The 22,071-nt window shown below is 42.5% G+C and overlaps 1 protein-coding gene across 2 annotated transcripts in view; it reads left to right on the forward strand.

Annotated features, from left to right (window-relative positions):
- The first annotated feature begins 217 nt into the window (after positions 1 to 217).
- mark4b (MAP/microtubule affinity-regulating kinase 4b) overlaps positions 218 to 22,071 on the forward strand; it is a 36,676-nt gene continuing 14,822 nt past the window's right edge. For both annotated transcript variants that reach the window (XM_030778512.1, XM_030778513.1), the window contains exons 1-5: positions 218 to 1,173; positions 8,908 to 9,105; positions 9,761 to 9,814; positions 20,830 to 20,878; positions 21,611 to 21,676. In XM_030778512.1, coding sequence (XP_030634372.1) covers positions 1,123 to 1,173; positions 8,908 to 9,105; positions 9,761 to 9,814; positions 20,830 to 20,878; positions 21,611 to 21,676 — 418 coding nt within the window. In that variant the 5' untranslated portion in view covers positions 218 to 1,122. The remainder of the gene's footprint in view (positions 1,174 to 8,907; positions 9,106 to 9,760; positions 9,815 to 20,829; positions 20,879 to 21,610; positions 21,677 to 22,071) is intronic.

Raw genomic sequence — 22,071 nt, forward strand, 5'->3', positions numbered from 1 at the left:
TGAACCTACCATGTGCCTCGTTGTGGTATTGGTTGCCATGTGAATGAATGAGCGAATTGTCCCTTTAAGAAATGGGGGAAGGGTGGGTTAGTCTCCGGCGCAGCCCAGCCTATTCTCTCTCCTGACGTCCTTCCTTGTTGCGAGTGTCATATGCTTTTGAGTAAGAAGACTCGCTCTCGCCCACCCTGTTTATTTTGTATTAAATTGATTCTGGAGAGGGCATATTTTATTGATTTGCTTTCTTTTTTGTTTGTTTCTTCGTTAGTTTGTTTTCCGTGTCTTTTAGTATAGCAGAGTGGTTGTTTATTCTGTATCCTACATCTGTGTGGGTTCAGTGTTCGGGAGCAGGATGGAAGGGATCCGTCAGTGCTCCACAGTTCACATGTAGCTGCTGTTTCTCGCGTTTATTTATTTGTTAATTTATTTTCCTGGAGATTTATACAGACGACTTTTTAGAGGAGACTCAGTTAACGCAGGACTGGTTTGCTTCATTAGGACTACTTCAGATCCTATTTAGGGACATTAATATTTTAGGCTTCTAAAGTGAAGCAGTCTTTTATCTTTTGTAACCGTTGTTTTCCTGCCAGTCTCACTGCCTTAATTTTTCGCGTCGAAGGAGACGGACTAGAAGGGTGCAAAAGAGAGGAAGGGGGAGATTTGCGAAAACGTAATCATATTGAGTGGAATGACATGATAACAAAGGCGTTTGTTTTTACTTTTGTATTTGAGTTTTTTTTCACCTTTGGAAATGAAGCACTGTTCTACAAACGCAGAATCGAGGCAAACATGAACGCTCTTTAGTCCATTCCCATAGATGCTCACCTCTGTTCCGGTACATGAATCGTAAACTTTCACTGTACCGTACTTCACGAAAATGCGGATTGTTTGAGGATTTCGGTCCTCGCTGGTGCTGGCAGAGGATTTCGACTCTCCAGCCCGGGTTGGCCGAGAGTTGGAGAGCATTGATCGCCTTGGAAAGCTGCCTGTGCTGCGGAGCGGCAAATGTCGACTGTTATTTTGAGTTCAAATCTGTAAATATAGAGGTAGTGTAAAAAAGAAAGAAACAAAGAAAGAAGCCCTAATACGTCCACTATAGCTGTACCGACAGGAAACTCAGGGACAATGTCTTCAAGACCAGCCCTCCAGCCAGGGAACGAACGGAATTCAGACCACGTAAGTACGCTACAAACTTCTGGTTATCCTGTTGTCATAACCATGGAGTCTTTATTGATCTTTTTTCTTACAATAACTTCTCATTAAAATACAGTGATTTTCTATATGGTCTCTTGAACTCATCGCTCCAACCTACAAGATGTATCAAACACAACTCGGTTTTGACAGACCCTGTGGTGTGTCTGTTCGCTATTAGATCCCATGAAGCTAGACTAGTATCGACTTTGTTGTGGTAGAGCTGGAATGTGAGAAAAATGCCACACCATATCGATATAATATGTTGTCTTTAGTGGAGTATTACTGAAGAAAGATTGTTTAGAACCAAATATATGACTGAGGTGTATCCTCTCTTGTGTGTAACCGGAAGAGAATATATGTTGAAGCGAAGTGTCAGTGCCTTAGGGGACCTGTTAATTTTCAGTATTTTTTTAATTACCCAGAATGTTCAGAAATAGTTTTAAACATTACGGCTATCTCGAGGTATTAATCCTTGTAGACGCAAATGTTTAGTTTTGTGTTAATTAAACGCAGGAGGCCTGGACATTAGCCTTGGTTAGATGTTCTTGTACGTATTCACTTAATTAAGAAGCAAACAAACACAAAACCTTTTCAGAGCAAGTAATCCCGCTAAAATGGTCCAGGCCACTACATACAAGTTAGATCTGTAATGCATCTGTTTTTTTGCGAACCACTCCCATTTTCCTCATTATGATGGATCAACGCTAAGAGAAAGTGATTAGCCAGTTGTGGGGCGTCATCGGAAGGCCTATTGCATCCCCTGTCCTTGTTGCTCAGGCCTCGGAGAAAATGGTGTAAAAATACATCTTACTTTTCCCTGTCTTGATTGAAATACGTAATTTAACGAACTGGAATTAGAGGTTGATGGTTATCCCTTGTTCCTCATTAATAGAAAAGTTAGGGGGATTCGTGAGTGGGTGTGGGCTTTGCTTTGAGGAAACCGGACCCAGGAATCTCTAGTGATGAGAACGATGCGCTGCAATACCATGATGTTTTACATTTAATCATTTTGGCACCTGCAGAATTTACGCTTTGCTATATCAACATTTTTGTACATTTTGCCCTTGCAGAAATACGTACTTCCGCCTTATCTACACGATAACCAGAGCATGAATACTAATATAAAACGTACTCCCATATTTCGTATCTGATTTTGTCGTAATTAAGATACTATGTTTACTGAGCTTGTAATGAACAACTCTCTTTTCGTCTGACGTTACCCAAACACATTGCTTTCCCTCACTGCAGTGTCCTGAAACACAATTGGTGCTTCCCTCATCACGTATGAAATACTGAACCTGGTCTAGTCTATCTATACAGGTCAGCCTTTGCTTGAGGGCTGTAGCTTATAGAGTGAAGTCAAGTGCTGGTCTCTACCATAATGCATTTTCTCATCTACAGCCCAAGGGACTTGCTCGACGACATATGTTGGATGCAGTCCAGCACCGAGAACTCTGAGGCAGGAGTGATGCTGTTGGATTAGATTGCTCAATATGTAGTTGGTGTATATCATCTCATAGTCCATGGAAATTGCAGATTGTACTTATGCTGTTGAGTTAACTGCATGATGTGTAAATTTTGTACAGTAAAACTGAATTGTAATTCCTGTAAAATTTTGTCAGTCTAAAGAGCAGTCTAAGAATAGGATGCAATTGATTTGAAGCGTAGTTGGGGGGGGGGGGCTTTTTTCCTGTTTTTCTCATCATCATCATGTTTAGAATTTATTTTTAGGGTTATTCATATTGCATATTACATAGCCAAATCGTCATTATTGTCTCTGGTTCTGTTCTGTTGAATATCATCTATGGTTTATTATTGGAGACTGCTGGTCTTTCTGAAAAGAGCTCTTTTCTAACATGGGAAAACAATTAACAGCCAAGAGCACTTGACCCCATGTACAGTAAATCAACAAAAGACAACCCAGGTACACAGAGCCACAAAACAGCATTCCATTTTCAGTAACTTTTCAAAGGGGAGAAAAGGTTCCACTTGGAGGACTTGTGACGTTTCTTTTGATGGCTGCAAACTTCTCTCTCATCGGACCATAACTCATGACTAACCTGAGCACCTACTCTGTCTGGTTACGAAACTCAACTCACAGGTGTCACTTTACTCATTTCTGCAGTGTATTGTGCATCACAGCTGATGTAGTAGACAGCTGTTTGACCTACTCTTGTGCCCTGTGAAAGGCAATCTACACGAACAGCAAAAGTGCAGGGTTTGGCACCTTCTCTGTATTTAATGCTCTGTATGCTCCCAAATTGAGTGCTACCTCAGACATTATAGCCTGAGACATTGTATTGCCTAAGACACTGTAGACTACTGAAGGCTGTGATTATTAGCAAATAACTGAAAATGTCAAACTGTTAAAAGTAAATAATTGAACTCATCAGTTTTGATGTTTATTGAAATGTTTAAATATCTTGTAGGGCGTTGGAGGGTAACCACACAGTAATCTTGTGTTTTAAGGGATACCAAATTTGGTTTGCAAAGCCTTCACTGCATTGGGGGGGGGGCTTTCCTGCAACTGCCTGTTGTGGAGTCTTTGCTAGTGCTGGAACGACAATATGAAATGTCACGGCCTAGCATGCCCTCAAAGCCAAATAGACAAGGCGAGAGACCAGCTGAGAACGTGAGTGCAGTGCAAACACAAGAAGAATTGTGTCCTCAAGTGAGAGGAACCAATCTGGCAGATTATGCAAACCTGTTGTCTGGTCAGAGAGCAAGAGTAGAGTGTTAATGCCCAAATAAGGAGAGTAAATATCTGCTATCAACTGCATTAAGCTCAAGTTGTCTTTCTTATGCAAGTAATCCAGATACATTTCAGAGAACAGGAATCGGTTGAACAGAATGATCAAAACAAACTCTTTTTTACCCTGTTCAAGCATACATGCATAGCCGTTTTATGAAAATTGGGTCTTTGCGTCAATGCAAATCGGGCAGGTTTGTCGCATTCACCATCGCCGCCTCAGTTGATGGTAGAACAGCTGATGATTTTCTCTGTGTGACCTTCTGTCAGACCATCTCTACTGATCTTGCAGATTTGTGGAGATTTAATGAACGTCTCTCACATCTGTTGTTGTGTTTGTGTTGTTTATCAGCTGTGGACTGGGGCGGCAGGGAGGGTATGAGGAGACGTTGTGGTGTAGTCACTTAGGCCACTTGGTATTTACCGCCCATGCAGCTTGGTGTACACAGTGCCCAGATGGTCGACTTGGGTGGGCAACACATGAGTTTTGCATCTGGCATACTTGTTGTTTTGGTCAAAAAGGTGTGGCTTTTTTCATCATGACTTGATGATTTGCACAAGAAAAGGGTTCTCCAGGGGTTTTTGTTGATGTTGTAAAGAATTCACATCAAATCCTCATTGGACAGCACCGCACAAGTAAAGCTCTCGCAGAAGTTCTACATCAAAAGCCTTCAAGGGAAGAAGCATGTCCTCTTTGTTGGAAAGCAATGCAGAAAGCATTGATTCTCTTTTTCTGCTGTTAGTGGATTGTGTTCATTCTGAGGATCCAAAGACGGAGTTAGGTTCACATGGGTCTCAGACATCTAGGGAACTGTATTATGTGAACTAAAGAAATAAACTTCATAGTCACTGTCTCTTTGAATTAGGTTTTAAAAGAAACTCTTTGAGCATTTTTGCTGATAAGTACTGGTGTCTGTAAACCAAATGAGACTATAAAGTAAGTTAGTGGAACAGACATATTGCCCCTGTCATAAGACGCCCTCAAAGTTCACCTTGCTCAAAGGTCTGTGTTTTGCTGTGTAGTAATCCATATGTGGCTAGCCAAAGTGTGCTCCTTGGGATAAAAGATCGACAGGAAGAAAAAAAAACGGAGCAACCTAAATAAGAAGTTGGGCTTGCTTAGTGCTTATCTGCCTTCAGCTTGTGTGTATGTGTGTTTGAGATTACTTAGACAGAACACACGGTGCAGTCTGAGAAAGTTGTGAATATATAGGTTGTTTATTAGAACCTATCAGAAAACCAATTCTCACATTTTAATATTTTGGGAATGTCATGTTTGGAACAGGCCAGATAAAGGGACTGTTCTTACCTATCCAGCCCTAGCATCATTTCCTTTATTGAAGCCAAAAAAAAAGAAAACAAATTTATGTTCCATCATCTCATTTTGGAGTACATTTAAATATCAATACATAGGAGCCCCTTTAACACCGTTTAAATAAAGGAATCCACAATCAAGCACCAGACATGACACTCATTTCATCAAGACGGGATTACATCACCTCTTTGGTTGCCATGCCAATTGTTGTGATTGACAGATGATGCCATTGGGGTCTCTCTGCGGATTTTGATAGGCTTGGTTGCCCTGGGGGGGATGGGCACTTTTGCTGGTGTCATGCACAGTGCGGGTTAGCAGATGGGGCTCAGCTGGAGGTTTTTGTTCAGTGCTCTCATCTGATGCCAAGGTGAGATGTGTGCTCCAAGGCTCTATGAATTCTCCAGATCCCATACTGTTGATCTGATCACAGCCCCCTTTAGTTTTCTACAGTATTTTCACTTCAGGCTGTAGTGCAAACTAAAGCTCTTTGCATACATTAAATGACTGGGGCCCCTCAGTCATGAGTCAGTACAGAGAGGGTAGCAAAGCCAGCTCCCTAGGTCATGAGAGAGAGCGAGAGAGAGAGAAAGAAAGAGAGAGAAAGAGAAAATATGCAGGTTCATTTAGATGGAGTTGGGTTGCTCAACAAACAGGATGTGAATTAACCAAAAACTCTAAATTATGCTGAAATCCATTTGCCAGAGCGTGCTATTAAATTAAGTGAACAGTTTTCATGAAGGTTGTTTGTGAATTCCGTGAAGCTTAGTAATCTGGTCACCGAAACATATGCTCCCCATTATGTAGAGCAAGGCAGATGCACTGCTCCATAAACTTTGTTGTCAGTTAATTGTGTTTTGGCAAATCTTTACAATCTGCAAGGTTCTCTGACTAAAGACCAGAACAGAGAGTTTGCAGTAATTAGTAGCACACAGAAGAAACTTCACATCAGCAGTATCCTCTAAAGAAATGAAAAGACAGAAGATAGAGAAATTGGTATTACTCTCAAGTAAAGCTATGCGGAGATGAGTCTGTTTGCTATGAGCTGGTATTTCAAAAGCATATGAAACCACCCCCACCCCCCCATAGACAGGATAGCATGTGACTGCGTTTCAAAACACGGAATGATATGGTGTCTTTTCACAGCCCTTCAAACACTTCCTTCTTTTTGACAGCACAACTTAATTTAGCAGGAGACTCTGTCACTACGCTCTGGTGGGCAGTGTCGGAGTATTTCGTATGCTCAAGGAAACGGAAATGGACAGAGCAGCAATGAGCAACCCGCAGCTCATCTGTGTGTAAAAATGTGAAGTAAGCAAAAGAGGGACATTAAACTCTAAATGAATTATGTGGACTTGAGTGTGGACATGTGTATACGTGTGTGTGTGTGTGCTAGGGGGTGACTGTGATGAAGCATTAAATAGACTTGTGGTTATATGACCTAACCCTGACCCATCCTCAACCATGTTATCTCACTTTCATTCCTGCCCTAGCCTGAGTGGGATGCTTCCCAAAGGAAAGGCCTATTGTTTTTGGGTTTGGGGTGGAGCTCCAATGCCTTATGAGTACGCTGAAACACTCTGGCCATACCGTGGTTTACCATACTGCATTGTACTGTTACTGTTCGTTACTGTGCACCATTCGTGTGACTGATGTGGTTGGTGGTTCCATTGGACCTACAAAAGCTACGATTGTTATGCATGACGTACTGAGGAAAGACATATTTTTTGAGGGTATTATTAGTGTGTGACAAAAATGTGTTAAAACCTGAAAGGAAATGGAAAGAGAGAGTGAGAGTGTGTGTGTGAGGGTGTGTCACAAGCTTAAGTTTTCACACTGACTGAGGCATAGCAGCACAAAGACAGCTGACCTGATTCGTTGACTTTAAGTAGGGAAGCAACATTTGTTACACTGACTCAGAAACCTTTTTGCTTTTTAAGCAGTCCAAACCAACCGTTCCCATCAGAAGACAAAGAGTTTTTTTTCTCCTTTGTGGAGGTTTTAAACTAGGGTGAGAGTTGTTGTAGCAACAGAGGAGATAAAACTGGGGGCTATATGCCGCTTGCTCTCAGGTTTACGGTTGGTGCTATTCGACCAAAAACATCGTGTCCTTGGGTTACTCTCTGTGCTGAGTTTTCGATTGACAGTGGTGTGGTATATTTTCAGACAAACACCAGTGAAAAAAGCCTTTTTATTTTTGCTATCTGTCATAGGCACTTTGTAAAGGTGTGGCTTTGGTTATGGTAATATCCTCCCCCATTCCATAATGCATTTCAGAAAGCTTCAGTCTGTCTGCACTAAAACAGACCCACACCCACCCTAACTGAATTAATCAGTGTGGCAATCAGTCAGTGAAAGAGAAACTGAGAGAGAATCGATTTGCTCTTCTTGAAAGAGTAAAATGGAATGGAGCGGAGGGGAGGAGAGGGAGAATGAGGGATAGCTCCCATCAAGTGATGAGGGAAAGTGCAAGAAGTTTGTGTGTGTTGGTGGTAGGGGTGATTTGTGAAAAGCGGCAGAAAAGGGTTGACTAAGGGTTTATTCAGTCTGTTGTGAGAACAGTGGAGAAAAGGAATGACACAGCTATAAACAGTGTTCTATTCTGTTACTTCCATCAGGAGCAGTCAGCCACCATTCAAACAGGAACTAGTGGTAGGGGTTTGGCACAGTCTAGTTGAGACTGGCATAGTTTGTGCCTGTGGCTTTTTCGCCAGTAATACTTGCAGCCCCAGGTCAGGTTTACGTTGGTGCCGTAAAGCATACACAAAACTGGTCAGCACCATGCCGTGGAATGTTTCCTTTCCCATTCCTCTCCATCTTCCTCACTCTCTCCTTTGTGAAGAATGCTATTATTAACAGTAGCAGGAAGGCTTTCCATGACAAAGAATTGTGAAGTCTCCCCCTGAAAAATATCGTCATGGCTATAATTGCTTCTTTTACTAAGTCCTGGAACATACAAGTCATTCGGAGAAGTCAGACATACTCTCAAGAGAAACTAATTGGCTGCTTGTACACATGTTGTGTACTTACACCTGTAATTAGGGCATGAATAAGTCTGCTCTGCCTGCACAGTTTGTGTTTGCTTTGGAGGCTTGGAGCAACGCCAGGTTGGGTAAAAGTCGTGAGATGAAATGCCTGGACGTCACCTCACGTCAGAGTGAGAAAGCCAGTATCGGCCGCACACATTCCGGAATAGATTAGATCTTTGTTGCCTTTCACGACAACACCCATCTTACTATTTTGGAGCATCAGAACAGCCAGCACCACAAGCACGACAGCAGTGTAGGCAATATGAGGAGATTAACCGTCCATCAGAGGCAAACGCTAGCTCCTGCTAAGACTCATGCTAATGTGTTACTCCTCTAGTACAGAACAGGAGCTGTCGCTAATCCTGTGGTCTGTGTTTTCCAACATGACGCTCTGTGCATCTCAAGACAAGACTAATCAATTAATCCATTAACCAAACACCTGTATAAGTATTCTTCTTGACAGTTTTACAAGCACATACGTGTGTGCTGCAATGTGTCAGTTGTGCCAACTAGATCCCATGCATTAATCGGGGCGGGGGGGGACTCTCAGAATCAAGTATGGCATACTTTAAGATATGACCGTGTTATTGTATGCATATTCAAAGCCCTTCACTTTCTGTTTTCAGCATGCCTTACTCTCATTCAGTCGCTCAGAGAAGGGCTCTGGTTGGTCCAGCCGCGCGCTCGGGGCGCGCTGCCGAAACTCCATCGCCTCTTGTTCTGACGAGCAGCCCCACATTGGTAACTACAGGCTCCTGAAGACTATCGGCAAGGGCAACTTCGCCAAAGTAAAGCTGGCGCGCCACATCCTGACTGGCAGGGAGGTAAGACATGCGCTCGGAGCAGTCAAACCTGATTTGAAAGTGAGACGGACTGAAGTTTGGTTTGACAGGAGAGAGGAAAAGATGGCTGTAATGGCTGGGGCTAAGGAGAAAATAGTATGAGGGCTGACCGGAGGGCAGATACATTTTGCTTATGGGTTTAAGTTAAGCAATAACATCAATGTGAGTTAACTAATCAGTGCAAGTCATAGACCATGATGGGTAGACTTTGTTGTTCACAGTATGTGTAAATATTCAGTCAGGTGTAGAATTGGGTCTTGTGGACTCACTCTGCGACTTTGAGTGCTGAGTTGATAGGACGAGGTGATTTTTCCAGAAAATAGCTTTTTTTGTGCCAAAGTCCACTCTTTATTCATCTACCGTCATCTCCACGGGAAAGATAGAACTCTCTTTGAAGAGATAGAGAAGTGATACTGAAGAAACCCATAATTGTGCTAAACCCTTGTCTCTTGACACACACTTTGATTGAGCTTAAGTTAGTCATTAAACCTTTGTAAAGCTTCCTGGATTGGGGTAACTTCTTTACAGCGCCATAGGAGATGATTATAAAGTCAGTAATTAAACGTGTATTATATAGTGTGGGGTAGCTTTTAAAACCATTCTAATCCTATTTTGTGCACTGTCTATTGTTTTACAGGTTGCAATTAAAATAATCGATAAAACCCAGCTGAATCCAACCAGCCTACAAAAGGTAAAGAGCCAATTTTTAACTCAGATCTTGTACAAGAATTGGGTTATAACCTTTAACATTTTGTTTACAGACAGATAAATGAATTAACACTCTTTAACCCGTTTGGTCTAATCAATAGAACATACACATACATTTTGTTTTGTTTTGTTTTGTTTTGTTTTGTTTTGTTTTGTTTTGTTTTGTTTTTTCACTGTTGGGCCGTCTAAGCATTGCTTTAAAGACTTTGAGTCCAATACCACTCAGTCTTATGTCCACAGCTTTGACTTTGTCAATATATGCAATGTATTCTGGGTAAATATCGGAGGGGGAGACGCTGTGTGTAAAGCTAAGTTTTGACAGGGTGAAGTTTGATAGTTGAGTGAGTAACTGAAGCTCTGTGATTTCAATGTGTAGAGTAGTTTTATTTTTTTTAAGTATATACTCACAGAGCTCTGAATTTGAATGCTAATTCAGAGGCTCAGTGCTAATTCTAGCTGTTAAAGTGTTTAAAGAGGGTTAATCTAAACCTTTTGTGTGAAATCCAGAGAACACCAGTTCTCTCTGGATAATACATTTACTGGCAGTAACAGGATTAATGCATTGAGGAATGTTGTTTCAGTTTCACTGAAGATAAGAGTTGCACATTGGTTCAAGGAAAATTAAAGTTAAATAGGAGTGCACAGGTATACAGTCATACCGCAGTGACTGCTGAAATTTGTTTGTAGCAAATCAGTCAATACCATTTTAAATCAGATGTACAGCACATGGGAAAAACTTCATATATTCAGGTTCTTTTTACCCCTTTAGAGTGTCATTGGAATGCTCTGTACCTTACCTCAGGCTCTCTGAGTGTGACGTGAACGCTGGCTGTCTGCTTTGTTTCAGTTTTTAGTGTGAAGGAGTTTTGAGTGTGGTTTAGTTGTGAAACAGAAACAGAAAATTAGGGGGGAAAAAAAAAGAGAACACTTGGTGGATTTTCTTCGTATGTTAACAGGACTCATACATTTATGAAGTGCCAGTTGTTGCACACCACTGACAAAAGACTAAGCTGCGTTCATCACTAATTTATCATGCCCTTTTTTTTGTTTTTTGTTTTTTAAATTAGCATTCCTGCAGCTGCTGTTTTGTTTTGGGTTTCTTTTTTCTTTGTTTGTCTTCCTTTTTCTGTTGTTTTTTTTTTTTTTGAGTAATCAGGCCATCGTTTGACATATTAATTTGGTAAGAGTGACACGATCACATCCGTGAGATTATAATTTTGAAATATTAATTTGGTAAGAGTGACACAATCACATCAGTGAGATTATAGTTTTGAAATGTTCATTTGGTAAGAGTGACAAAATCACATACGTGAGATGATCATTTTCTGTAATTGGGAGCCTGTTGTTTTACTGTAAGGAGGAAGACTTTCGCTCTGGTACAAGCCCAAGGTTTGTGTGACTGTGTTTCAGAGAATGTTGCAAGGTGTTCATTCCTCCGATACGAGAACTGACTTGAATGACGTCTTTCAACTTTCCAGCCTTTTCTAGCTGTTAGGAGTGTTTTAAAAATCAAGATGCTATCAGTCACTCATAAGCTCTTGTTGGCAGTTTATCAACTATGATGCGATCAGGATAAAGAAATTGAGATTTGCTTTTAATTTCCTGTTATTCTCTACCAAGTTCCACCAGGGTTTGGGAGATATTTTTGTACTGTCTCACTGCTGGAAGCGCTTTGGTTTTTTTGCCAGGCAGAATCAGGAAAGCTGTAACAGCTGGCTGATGTGGAGTTGATGTTGCCAGAGGTTGTTAAGAATGTGTTTGAGTGTCGGAGAGAGTGGAAATCCAACTCGTTCGTTAAGGTTAGTTCAATGTGAAGTGGTGGATGTGCAGGGAGGGGTGATCTCTGCAGAGGTGTGTGTGTGTGTATGTGTGTGTGTGTGTGTGTGTTGGCTACTGCAGCAGAAAACAAACCATCACTGTTGTCATGTCAGCAGTATCTCTGCCATTCAGAACAAACCAGAAACACACACACCCCAGGTCCTGTCTCTCTGTGTGTGTGTGTCTCTCTCTCTCTCTCTCTCTCTCAATTCTCTCTCTTCCTCTCTCTTGCTACTCTCTCTCTTTCTCTATACGTCTCTCTAACTGCCTGTCCTTTCTCTCGCAGCCCATCTTTCTCCACTACAGGTACACTCACACACACACAAGCACACAAGCATGCACACTCCCTTTCAGTCACCTGACACTGTTGTGCAATTACAACTGCATGGCAGCTCCTCTTTTCAGCTGCTGTGTTTAGCACTTATATGTTGAACAAACCACAGTTGCAGATTCAGCAGTGAGTCTGGCTTTGTTAAGAGACTTTCTTTCTTTCTCCCACTTGCGCTGTCCGGTTTTCCACACGGCAGCTGTCCACGGCCGGCGGTCTGCCTTGGCAGGCTCATCTTTACTGTAGGCGTGATGGCAAGGTTCAGTTTTAATCTGAGACACACGATCCTAATCTGACAGGCCCTCTGTGCGCTACGGTAGCCTAGGGTTTCACTCTCCAGTATGTCTGTCTTGGCTCTCTCTCTCCCTCTCTCTCTCTCTCCTCTCTCTCCTCTCTCTCTCTCCTCCCTCTCTCTCCTCCCTCTCTGTAATCTCATTATGCTGCAGGGGAGCCTGGTCAGCTGACCAACAGCGCTCTCAGCAGCTCCGTCCCAGCACAACTTAAAGAGGGAGACACATTTACTTCAACTCAGTCAAAGTATTTGCGTGCGTGCGTGCGTGCGTGCGTGTGTCCACACCATTGTCGGGTATGTCTGTGTCATGTGTTTGTGTGTTTATAAAGTAGGGAGGGAGGAAGATGTCTGTATAGAGGAGGGTGTGAGGTGGGGGGGGGGGGGTAATCCTAGTTTTTGCTGGGCCCCATCAGAGGAGTTTGGTTTTACTTTAATAAAAGAAAAAGGCTTTGGGAGGCAGCCAGTGCAGCTCTCAGGGTGAGGAGGGGTAGGGGGATTGGGTATCCCTCATTCACATGCTTGTAGCCAGGAGCAGTGTTCCAGACAGGCAAACAATGGGAGCAGCCCAACCCGGAGGAGGTGGGGGCCTCCAGGGGGCCGTGGTACTGGAGTAGGGATCCTGAGAAAGCAATCACCCATGAGAACTGTCTGTGTGTGTCTGAGTCTATTTTTGTGTCTGTGTTTGTTTCTGTGTGTAAATGTGTAGTATGTTACTTCTAGGTATAAACTTGGCTTTACACATCATTGTATGTGTCTTTGACTATATGAAAGAGTTTTAGTGTATCAGTAGAGAGCTGTGTTTGATTTTTTTTTTCCCATGTCTTTGTAAATTCAGTTGTACTTTGCTCATACAATTATTCTTCTTGTAGATAGCTATAGAAAAGAGGCATAATGCAACACAGAATAGGTGGATAACAGAAGTGGGGGATTCTCTCTCTACCTCCTCCTTTCTTTTATTTATGGGGAAAGAAAAAAAGGAAAAAGTGTGACAGACAGTCTGATTCTGCTCTTAGATAACTGCATTTTGAAGGCCGGATAGCTCTGACGTCAGTACCCCTTCTCTCTGTCACTCAGAGTAGATGAAGTACTTTTTAAGTGTGATCATCCACATCTAAACAGTGTTTTATATGCACGTGTGTTTTGTTTGTTTTTCCAATTAAAAAATGCACATTCGATATTAGACATAGAGACTCAGTCAGGTGTGTCTAGAAACCCTTTCCAATGTAGCCCATATCTAAAAGGAATAAAAGTTGAGTCCCATAATATCCATAATTAGAATTATATCTTGTCGGGCATTGCTGAGAGATGCACCCAGATGACGTGTGAGCCAGTGTCATAATACAAGGGCGGAGCTCCTGACACGTGTGGGGGAGTTCTTGCTGTCTCTACTCCTCCAGGTCTGTGACCTTCCCACCCAACCCCGGCTCCCCAAAGATGCATCTGACCTGGGAGCTTACTGTGTCCTGCTGGTCCCATCTGTCTGTACAGAGATGAGATAGCACCAAATAGCACTCCGAGTTCCCTCTTACACTCATACTGATGTCATCCAGCTACCCCCCCCACTCTTGTGTACCTCTTGCACTTATCTGACCTCTGACCTGATCTGACTCGTATTAATCTCTCTCTCTCTCTCCCCCCTCTGTTACTCCTTTCTCTCCACTCACGCTCTTCTTCATCCGTCACCTTTCCATCACTGGCACACATCCTCTTTCACAGCTTCATTCTGTCTCCCACCGTGCTATCCTTCATTGTCTCTTATTCATCTCTCCTCATTTTTCCTCTTTCTCTCCCTCTCTCTCTCAGTCATCTCCTCTCCACTTCTCTCCCTCTCCTCTTCCTTTCCATTCACTCTCCTCTGTCTCGCTCTTTCCTTTTCCTCTTCCACTCTGAACTCCAAGCATAGACTTTCCTTCCTGTTTCTCCTTTCATACTGCAGACAGTCTTCTATCCACTCATCCCTTCAGAACTGAAATGAACTCTCTGTCAAGATGTATGAAATATGAAATATGAGCGACGCTGATGGAAATGTGGTTTTTTTAACCCCTGTACAGGGTTATTCATATTACATTCCAGTCATTCTAGGGTTTTTCAAATGTGTATGAGCTGCTCTCTCTCTCTCTCTCTCTCTCTCTCTCTTTGCCCCTTCTCTCTCGCTCTCCTCTCCCTCCCTCCCTCTTTCACTCTCTCTGTGTGCATGTCTTTGCACACTCTCATATGTGCTTGAATGCGATTTGAAGTAGAAAGAACATTTTCAAATGAGATTAAGCCATGAATGAGTGCCTGCCACAGTCATACAAGGGCAGCATAAGATCCTGAATTCCCTGTCAAAGAAAGAAAATCCCCTTTGACCAAATTTGGGAATCATACAATAGCGAGGATTACAGCATCTGGTTGTATTAAATGAAATGTGAAGTCACAGAGCTGAAAAGGCTTTGAAACCAAATGCTCTGATGACTGTCTCTCTCTCCTTCGGCAGTTTTTACTTTCTGTAAGCAGATGGGACGATGTAGTCTGTTTCTCTGTTGGAATAGCACCAGCGTTTACTCAGATGCTCATTTCCTGGTCGTCTGTCTCAGCAGAAGCAGGCTTTTTGTCATATTTTCTTCACACAGACAGTTTCCATTGTCTGCTCTCCAGCCTGGTTTTTCCTCTCTAAAAACAGCCTGTGCTTGGACAGAGAATATACTAAACCCTTACTTCAGTAATTCCTAAACATTACTGTTTGAAGCAAACATTCACTAAGTGTTTGATTCTCTTAGTATGTGCTCAGTCTGTCAGCCTATACACAGGGGTGTAGTTATAGAAGCTCCGAAGTCAAAATTACATGTCGAGTTCTTTGCACAGTTTTGGCCTTCAGTGGGGTCAGTGAATGGACATTTAAAAACATGGGTATAATTAACCCACAGTTTAAGGGATGCATGTTAGAAGCAAGGGCATTATTGGTTTTCCTTCCCATTTAAAACATGAGAGGTCACATCATTTGAATAGTCAGGCCTCTTTCCCTGAGGAACTGTAATATCAGTGGACGAGGGTGGAACAGGGGGAAGGGCCTGGAGGGACTGGGCACAGATCACATGACCCACCCATAGATCATGTCTGATTTGATTTTCAATGGCGTGTAGACAGAGTCAGAGCTGGACTGCTGGTTAGCATATGGCACTGGGGAGAGAGTAGATTAAGAGGTAGCCTTATGTTGATTACCAGAGAGAAAGTCTTAGTGTGAAGATACATTATTCTTTGTAAATAGAACATACAACGTATGATATGTGTAGAACAGTGTTCTTTCTATATGTACATAAAATCACCACAGTTCAATCGTTCTATATGTGTTTATGCCTTTGGTTAGCATTTAAGAGTGTTGATGTGTGTGTATTTATAGAACTCTTTGAGGCCAGACATCCAACATAAGATCTCAATTAATATTTTAAAACTCACCAGGGAAGGTCAGGATGAAAAAAAAAAAAGAAAGACCCAGGGTCTTTTTACCGTTCACCACACACTGTTGTCTAATGGTGCCCTCACACAGACCCCTGCCACCCACAACACCGACCAGAGGGAAAATAGAGACAGCTTTATAAGCTGCTTTAAGCAAATCCCCATGCAATAATAAGAATGAATACGAGGGGAAAAAAAGAAAGAAAACAGAAGATGAAGTGCTCGTTCCTTGATTTATAGTGACATGACTCTTAAAGGGGGAGGGGCTAAGAGGATGTTGGGGGGGGGGTGGGGGCACAGGGGTCTGTTCTTTCGCTCTACCAAGAGCAGGAGTTAAATGAGAGACAAGCCAGCAGTAGATTTCCCATCAGACCCTGAAGGGAGAGAAGAGTGCACAGGCCCACGACACGGGGGGAGCTGATGAAAGAGTGCCCAGTCTTAATACCAGGTCGACATGGCAACGGTGACGTGAGCACCATTGCCTGGGAAGTGAACCAGGAAGTCATGAGAGAGAGAGAAAGAGAGGGAGAAAGAGAGAGAGATGTGGGCGGGGGGGCAGGGGCAGGCAGAAGCTTATCTGATTATTATTGTATCTGATCACCATCAGGTGAGCAGTAGATGTACTTTCTTTTGCAGTTAAATTGAATACAGTCTCAAGGGGTGTTTGTGTGCGTTTGTGTGCGTTTGTGTGTGTGTGTGTGTGTGTGCGCGCGCCTTTTTTTTTAATCAGTTACCTGTCACAATCTATGCATGTCATGTGACAGGTTGATGCATGTGCAAAAAACAAAGGAATGTCAAATGTTTGTCAGACAGTGTTTTATTGTCTGTGTTTGTGTGTCTGTGTTTGTGTGTCTGTGTTTGTGTGTCTGTGTTTGTGTGTCTGTGTTTGCATGTATGCTCCTCAGTCTGCAGTGTCTGTGATGTGCTGGCATGCACTAATACAGCCAACATAAGCAAAGTCAATTACGTAACATGTCTGTATGTCTCACCTCACTGATTGTGTGTGTGTGTGTGTGTGTGTGTGTGTTGGCAGGCACATGCAAGGGCATATGACTGTCCCAGAGTTGGTGTATTACCCAAACAGATGGAGAAGTAAAAGCAGAGGCTTTTCGTGCGTGTGTGTGTGTGTGTGTGTGTGTGCGTGTGTGTGTGTGTGTGAATGTGTGTGCCCCAGAACAACCTTCTCCTGAAAAATTAATAACACACTGAAAAGGACTTCTCTGCAATCAATCTTTTTAACTCTTTCTCTTTTTCACTCTCTCTCCTTCCTTTTCTGTCTTGTTCTAGAATAGTGTTTTTCAGCTCCAGCCTGAAGACCCAACAGGCAGTACATTTTAGTAAAAACTAAACACAACTGCAACTATTTCAAGAAGCCAAACACTTAATCAGTAGATAAGCTGGATCAGGTGTTGAGAGTTGAGAACCAGACAGAAGGAGAGTTGCGTTGAGGTATACAGTGGAAAACTATGCCACATACCTGCTGTTTATGTATTTATCTAATAATTTGTTCAGCTTTGTTACATGAGAACATAGTAATGACCTCTGTCTTCCTAACCAGCTGTATGGCTTGAGGTCGAGGCTGTAAGCTGATAGTAATCTTTACCTACATGTAAATATGGAACAAACCTGTTCTGGCACCGGTTTAGTCACAACTATAGCGTCACAACACCTGTTAGAGGACTCTTACATTCTGAGGAGGGGTGGTGGGGGGGGGGGGGGGGGGGGGGGGGGGAGAATGTACTCAAGATGGAACATTTCGCAATTTCAGAGCTTTGGTGACTCTCTTAAAATGTTCTATTAAGTATGGCTATAAAATTTGAATTGAGAAGTTGTCAGACCTACAGTATTGAGAGAATTTCCTAATGTTAAATGAAGTCAGTTAGGCTAATAGAGAATGAACTTTCAAATCTCAGAAGAATCTCTTCCCCATTCTTCCCTCTAGTGCATGTTTGTGGTTGTGTTCTGTGTGCTTTAAAAGTGCCCTGATGGCACACGGCCCTCCTCACCGCAGTCTGTTCCAGAGTATGTTTCAGAAGTGTTAATTATACCAGAGTATGTTTCAGCAACATTAATTATACCAGAGCATGTTTCAGACGTGTTAATCATACCAGAGTATGTTTCAGTAGCGTTTATTATACCAGAGCATGTTTCAGAAGTGTTCATTATACCAGAGTATGGTTCAGTAGTATTAATTATACCAGAGTATGTTTCAATAGCATTAAACTATGTCAGAATATCTTTCAGTAGCATTCATTATTTCCTGGTGATTGCCTCCTGTTTGAGTTTTTTTTTTATTCAATCAGAGTTTTCTGTGAATAGATACATTTGAATCCCAGCTTTATTGTTCATGCGGGCAGTGACAGTAACACTGTTGGCCTTGTTCCTTTTGTTTGTGTGTGCCGGCCAAGGTCTCTCTCCATTAGGCCCATCAGCAGTGTGCTAAATGGTGGCAACCTGTGTTGTGTCAAGTGATTTTAAGCAAATAGAATTCACCTCTGTATCACCACATGATAGCGTGGGACAATGTGCTAGTGAGTTTCACACGGGTCTGGAGAAGCTTTGGGCTAGCTCTGTTCATGCTTACTGAGATGGCGGCCACGCCAGGTGACCCAGAGGAGTACGGATCAGTTGAACTTTCCAAAACAAGCAAAGAAGAAACTGGGAAAAGTTTATCTGTTATGAGACTCACACATGACTTGCAGTTATGTATTACTGTTTAGCTGCATTAATTTTAAGTTAATCAGTAATTCAGGGTATGTCCACATTCAAAGCTCAGTGGTCTGACAAAACTGCGTGACTCTTCAAAATAATTTATCATGATGGTAATATGATAAAGTTGTCCAGTGAAAATCGACAGTGTGGGCACAGAGGGGCTCTGAAGAGGTTTGTGGTAGGGCAGAGAGTGAAAATGGATGGATGGAGTGATCTTGTGGCCTCTCTCTCTCTCTTTCTCTCTCTCTCTCTCCCCTTCTCTCTCTCTCTTTTTTCCTGGGTAACCATCAGTGCTCAGGAAGAATGAACCCCAGTGATGCCACATACCCTCTCTGACATCAGCACATTCCTGTTTTTTTGTGTGTGTGTGTGTGTTTCTCTCTCTTTCTCTTTCTTTCTTTCTTTCTTTCTCTACCTGCACTTTTTCACACTCTCACTTTGACACATTTTCTGTCTCTCTCTCTTTTTCTTTTTTTCCTCTATGTCAGAGGGTCATACCCAGGTCTTGCAACACCAGGTCGGCGCTTGTTTCCTCTTTCCGATGTACAAAACAGCTGTAGCAACATGTCCAAGGCTGTTAGGTTCTCAGAAACTGTGTTTCATAGTCATATGCACTCACACACATACACATACATATATACCTGCACATACACATAAACATAAACATACACGGAGTGTGAGGCTGTGCTGTGGCCACATGTGGCCAGTTTCATTGGTTACGATCAATGCTATAATGCTGTAATCAGGGTAGCTCTTGCCTTTCACTAACTAAGAGAAGTGTGTGTGTCTGTGTGTGTGTCTGTGTGTGTGTGTGTGTCTCTGTGTGCGTGTCTCTGTGTGCGTGTCTCTGTGTGCGTGTCTCTGTGTGCGTGTCTCTGCGTGTGTGACTCTGTGTGTGTGTGTCTCTGTGTGTCTCTGTGTGTGTGTCTCTGTGTGTTTGTCTCTGTGTGTGTCTCTTTGTGTGTGTCTGTGTGCGTGTCTCTGTGTGCGTGTCTCTGCGTGTGTGACTCTGTGTGTGTGTGTCTCTGTGTGTCTCTGTGTGTGTCTCTTTGTGTGTGTGTGTGTGTGTGTGTGTGTGTGTGTCTCTGTGTGTGTGTGTGTGTGTGGTAGCAGCACATGTGTGCATACACATTAGCCACGTCAGTACCTAAACTCACTGAATTGCCTCAGTAGTCATTCCTGTAACAGTAACATTTTTGTGTTTGCTAGAGACTCACTATTTGGAAAACCCATACATGTATTTCTTTAGCCTCAGTGATACACTAGCAGGTCACTCTGAAACAGTATTGGACTTTGTATTTCCAAACACCCTAAGAGAACTGGCAAAGACAAAGCTGTCTTTGACCTGTCTCTCCTACTCCAAACTGGCTCTCAGAGCCATAATGTCTTTTTCTGCTGGGAAGATTCATTTAGTAAAACCCCCCTCTGTACGTCAGACATTACACTCCCATGGAGCCAATAATAACATCATATAAATGAAGAATCCATGAATCCACATAGGAAAACCCTGCACAGGGCCACACAGTTACAGAATTGCCCCGGAGAGCTGGAACACGCAGCAGAGGAAAAGACTGAGCTGCACGCTGGCGACCAGGAAGATGAGCAGGAAGCTGTTAGTAAAATGAATGGCGAGGTTTAGTCTATTGGGACGCGTCCACCGCCAGTGGGTGAGCTTCTGTCAGGCTGCGTCTAGTGCCGGTCTCCCGCGGGACCTTGAGCCTTGTAATTGGAGAGCTGGAGGTTCTGAGGGGTGGTGGGAGGAGGGGGGGAAGGGGCAGGTCTGAGGGCTGACAGCCTATTAGTGTCAGCCATAGCGCGAGGGAGCAGAGCTTAGCCTGATGGACACCACTCACTCTAGTCTTACCACAGGCTTCAATCCCTGGGGTCCTCTGGACCACCTTTCCAAATGAGTTTTATAGACCTGGATCTGTGGTGCTGTCTTTTTTGTTGTTGTTTTGTTTTTGTTTTGCTTTGTTTTTTTGTTTTTGAGTGTTTTTATCAGTTGTGTAGCGGCTTCGATCTGGGTCTGGGGAAGCCGGTACAGTTAGCAGTGTTGTGTGTCTTAATTGACATTTTGTATAAAAACCACCGTTTTTGAAGCTCCTTTTTCCCTGCCCTTTATTTGTCTTTTCAGTCCAAGATTAATTTGCGACAGCAAGCACAAAGTCTTACTGTGTCTTTTGCTTTTTTTCAGTTTCACCTTAAAGCTCAGTTAAAAGCCTGCCTTGATGGAAATTCATTTCTTCAAATGTTATCTTGTAAATGACCGTTAAATGTTTTGAATAGTTTTAAGACTATGTTTTACGTTGGCACGCTATTCAAATACAGTTTGTGTCTGTGTAACGTCTGGTGACATTTGCATGAGTGGCGAAATGGAAAAGATATGAATATCTGGTCGTTTTCTTTCTTACAGCTCTTTCGAGAGGTACGCATCATGAAAGGCCTCAACCATCCAAACATCGGTAAGTCAACAAACATGTGCTTTTTGGAAAGGACATTGGCCACTAAGAACTGCATTTCAGATTCCACACTGCGCTGCTTTGTATCTCTCGCATGTGATTTACTGCCCCTGCAACAGCTGTGGGTGAGAAACGGAGAAACTCGATCTGAACGTGCTTCTGTTTAATGCTCGGCAACCTCTTTTTTTTCCTCCAAAATATATAGCCCATTCCAAGCTATAGAGTGCCAAGATAGAGTTTCACTGCAATTCACACAATTCCTGCCCTTCCATGTTCCTGGAGCACCTGCCATGTTGATCCCACGTAGCTTTCAGCAGATGGATAAACAAACCATTTCCAGTCTATATGCTTTAAATGGCTTTAAAGTGAATAACCATAGTAAAATAACTATGTTAACTAAGTCATATTTTTAGACAAAGAAGCTCAGAGATTAGTCAAATCAGATGCTGAATGGATTCTTTAAAATGTGTGCAAAAATGTATTCAATATATTTATGTATGTAGATTTCTCAGTCTGATGTTATATTGTATTGTATCGACAATACTATATGGCACATTTTCATAATTCGCCATTGTTGTATTTATAACCTTCACTTGATTATTATAAAGATAAAGCGGTGAATAAAATCAAAACCCAATGTCAGATTTGACTGTCAGTCATGCTGTTGTGAATCTGACCTTGAGTTGTCTGTGTCCGTGTCTGTGTCTATGTCTGTGTCTGTGTTTGTTCTCTCAGTTCGGCTCTTCGAGGTAATAGAGACAGAGAAGACAATGTATTTGATAATGGAGTACGCCAGCGGAGGTGAGTTCTCCCTGTTCCATCTCCAACACTTTTTTTTTTGTTTTGGAGAATTGCACCCTTACATTTATGAATTGTGTGTCACTACAACAGTGCAGCAGAACAAACAGGAGAGAGAGAGAGTTTAGTGCAGCTACCTCTTTGTGTTGATCAAATTAAAAAAAAAAAAAAAAAAAAAGAACAGCTTTATATCAAGTGGAGCTGATCATGAGAAACAGTCTTGCTGATGACTGGAGAAAAAATCAGATTTGTCGTCTGCCGTCAATTCTACCTTCTCTGTAAATATTTCAGTCCCGGGAATCCAGTGGACAACAACACGTTGGATCGTTAAACCTCAAGCTACATGAATGGTTCAAACTTAGCTAATTAGGGATGTGATTTTTTATAGATAAGCTGAA

This window comes from Chanos chanos, chromosome 6 (genome assembly GCF_902362185.1).
Source record: "Chanos chanos chromosome 6, fChaCha1.1, whole genome shotgun sequence".
NCBI lineage: Eukaryota > Metazoa > Chordata > Actinopteri > Gonorynchiformes > Chanidae > Chanos > Chanos chanos.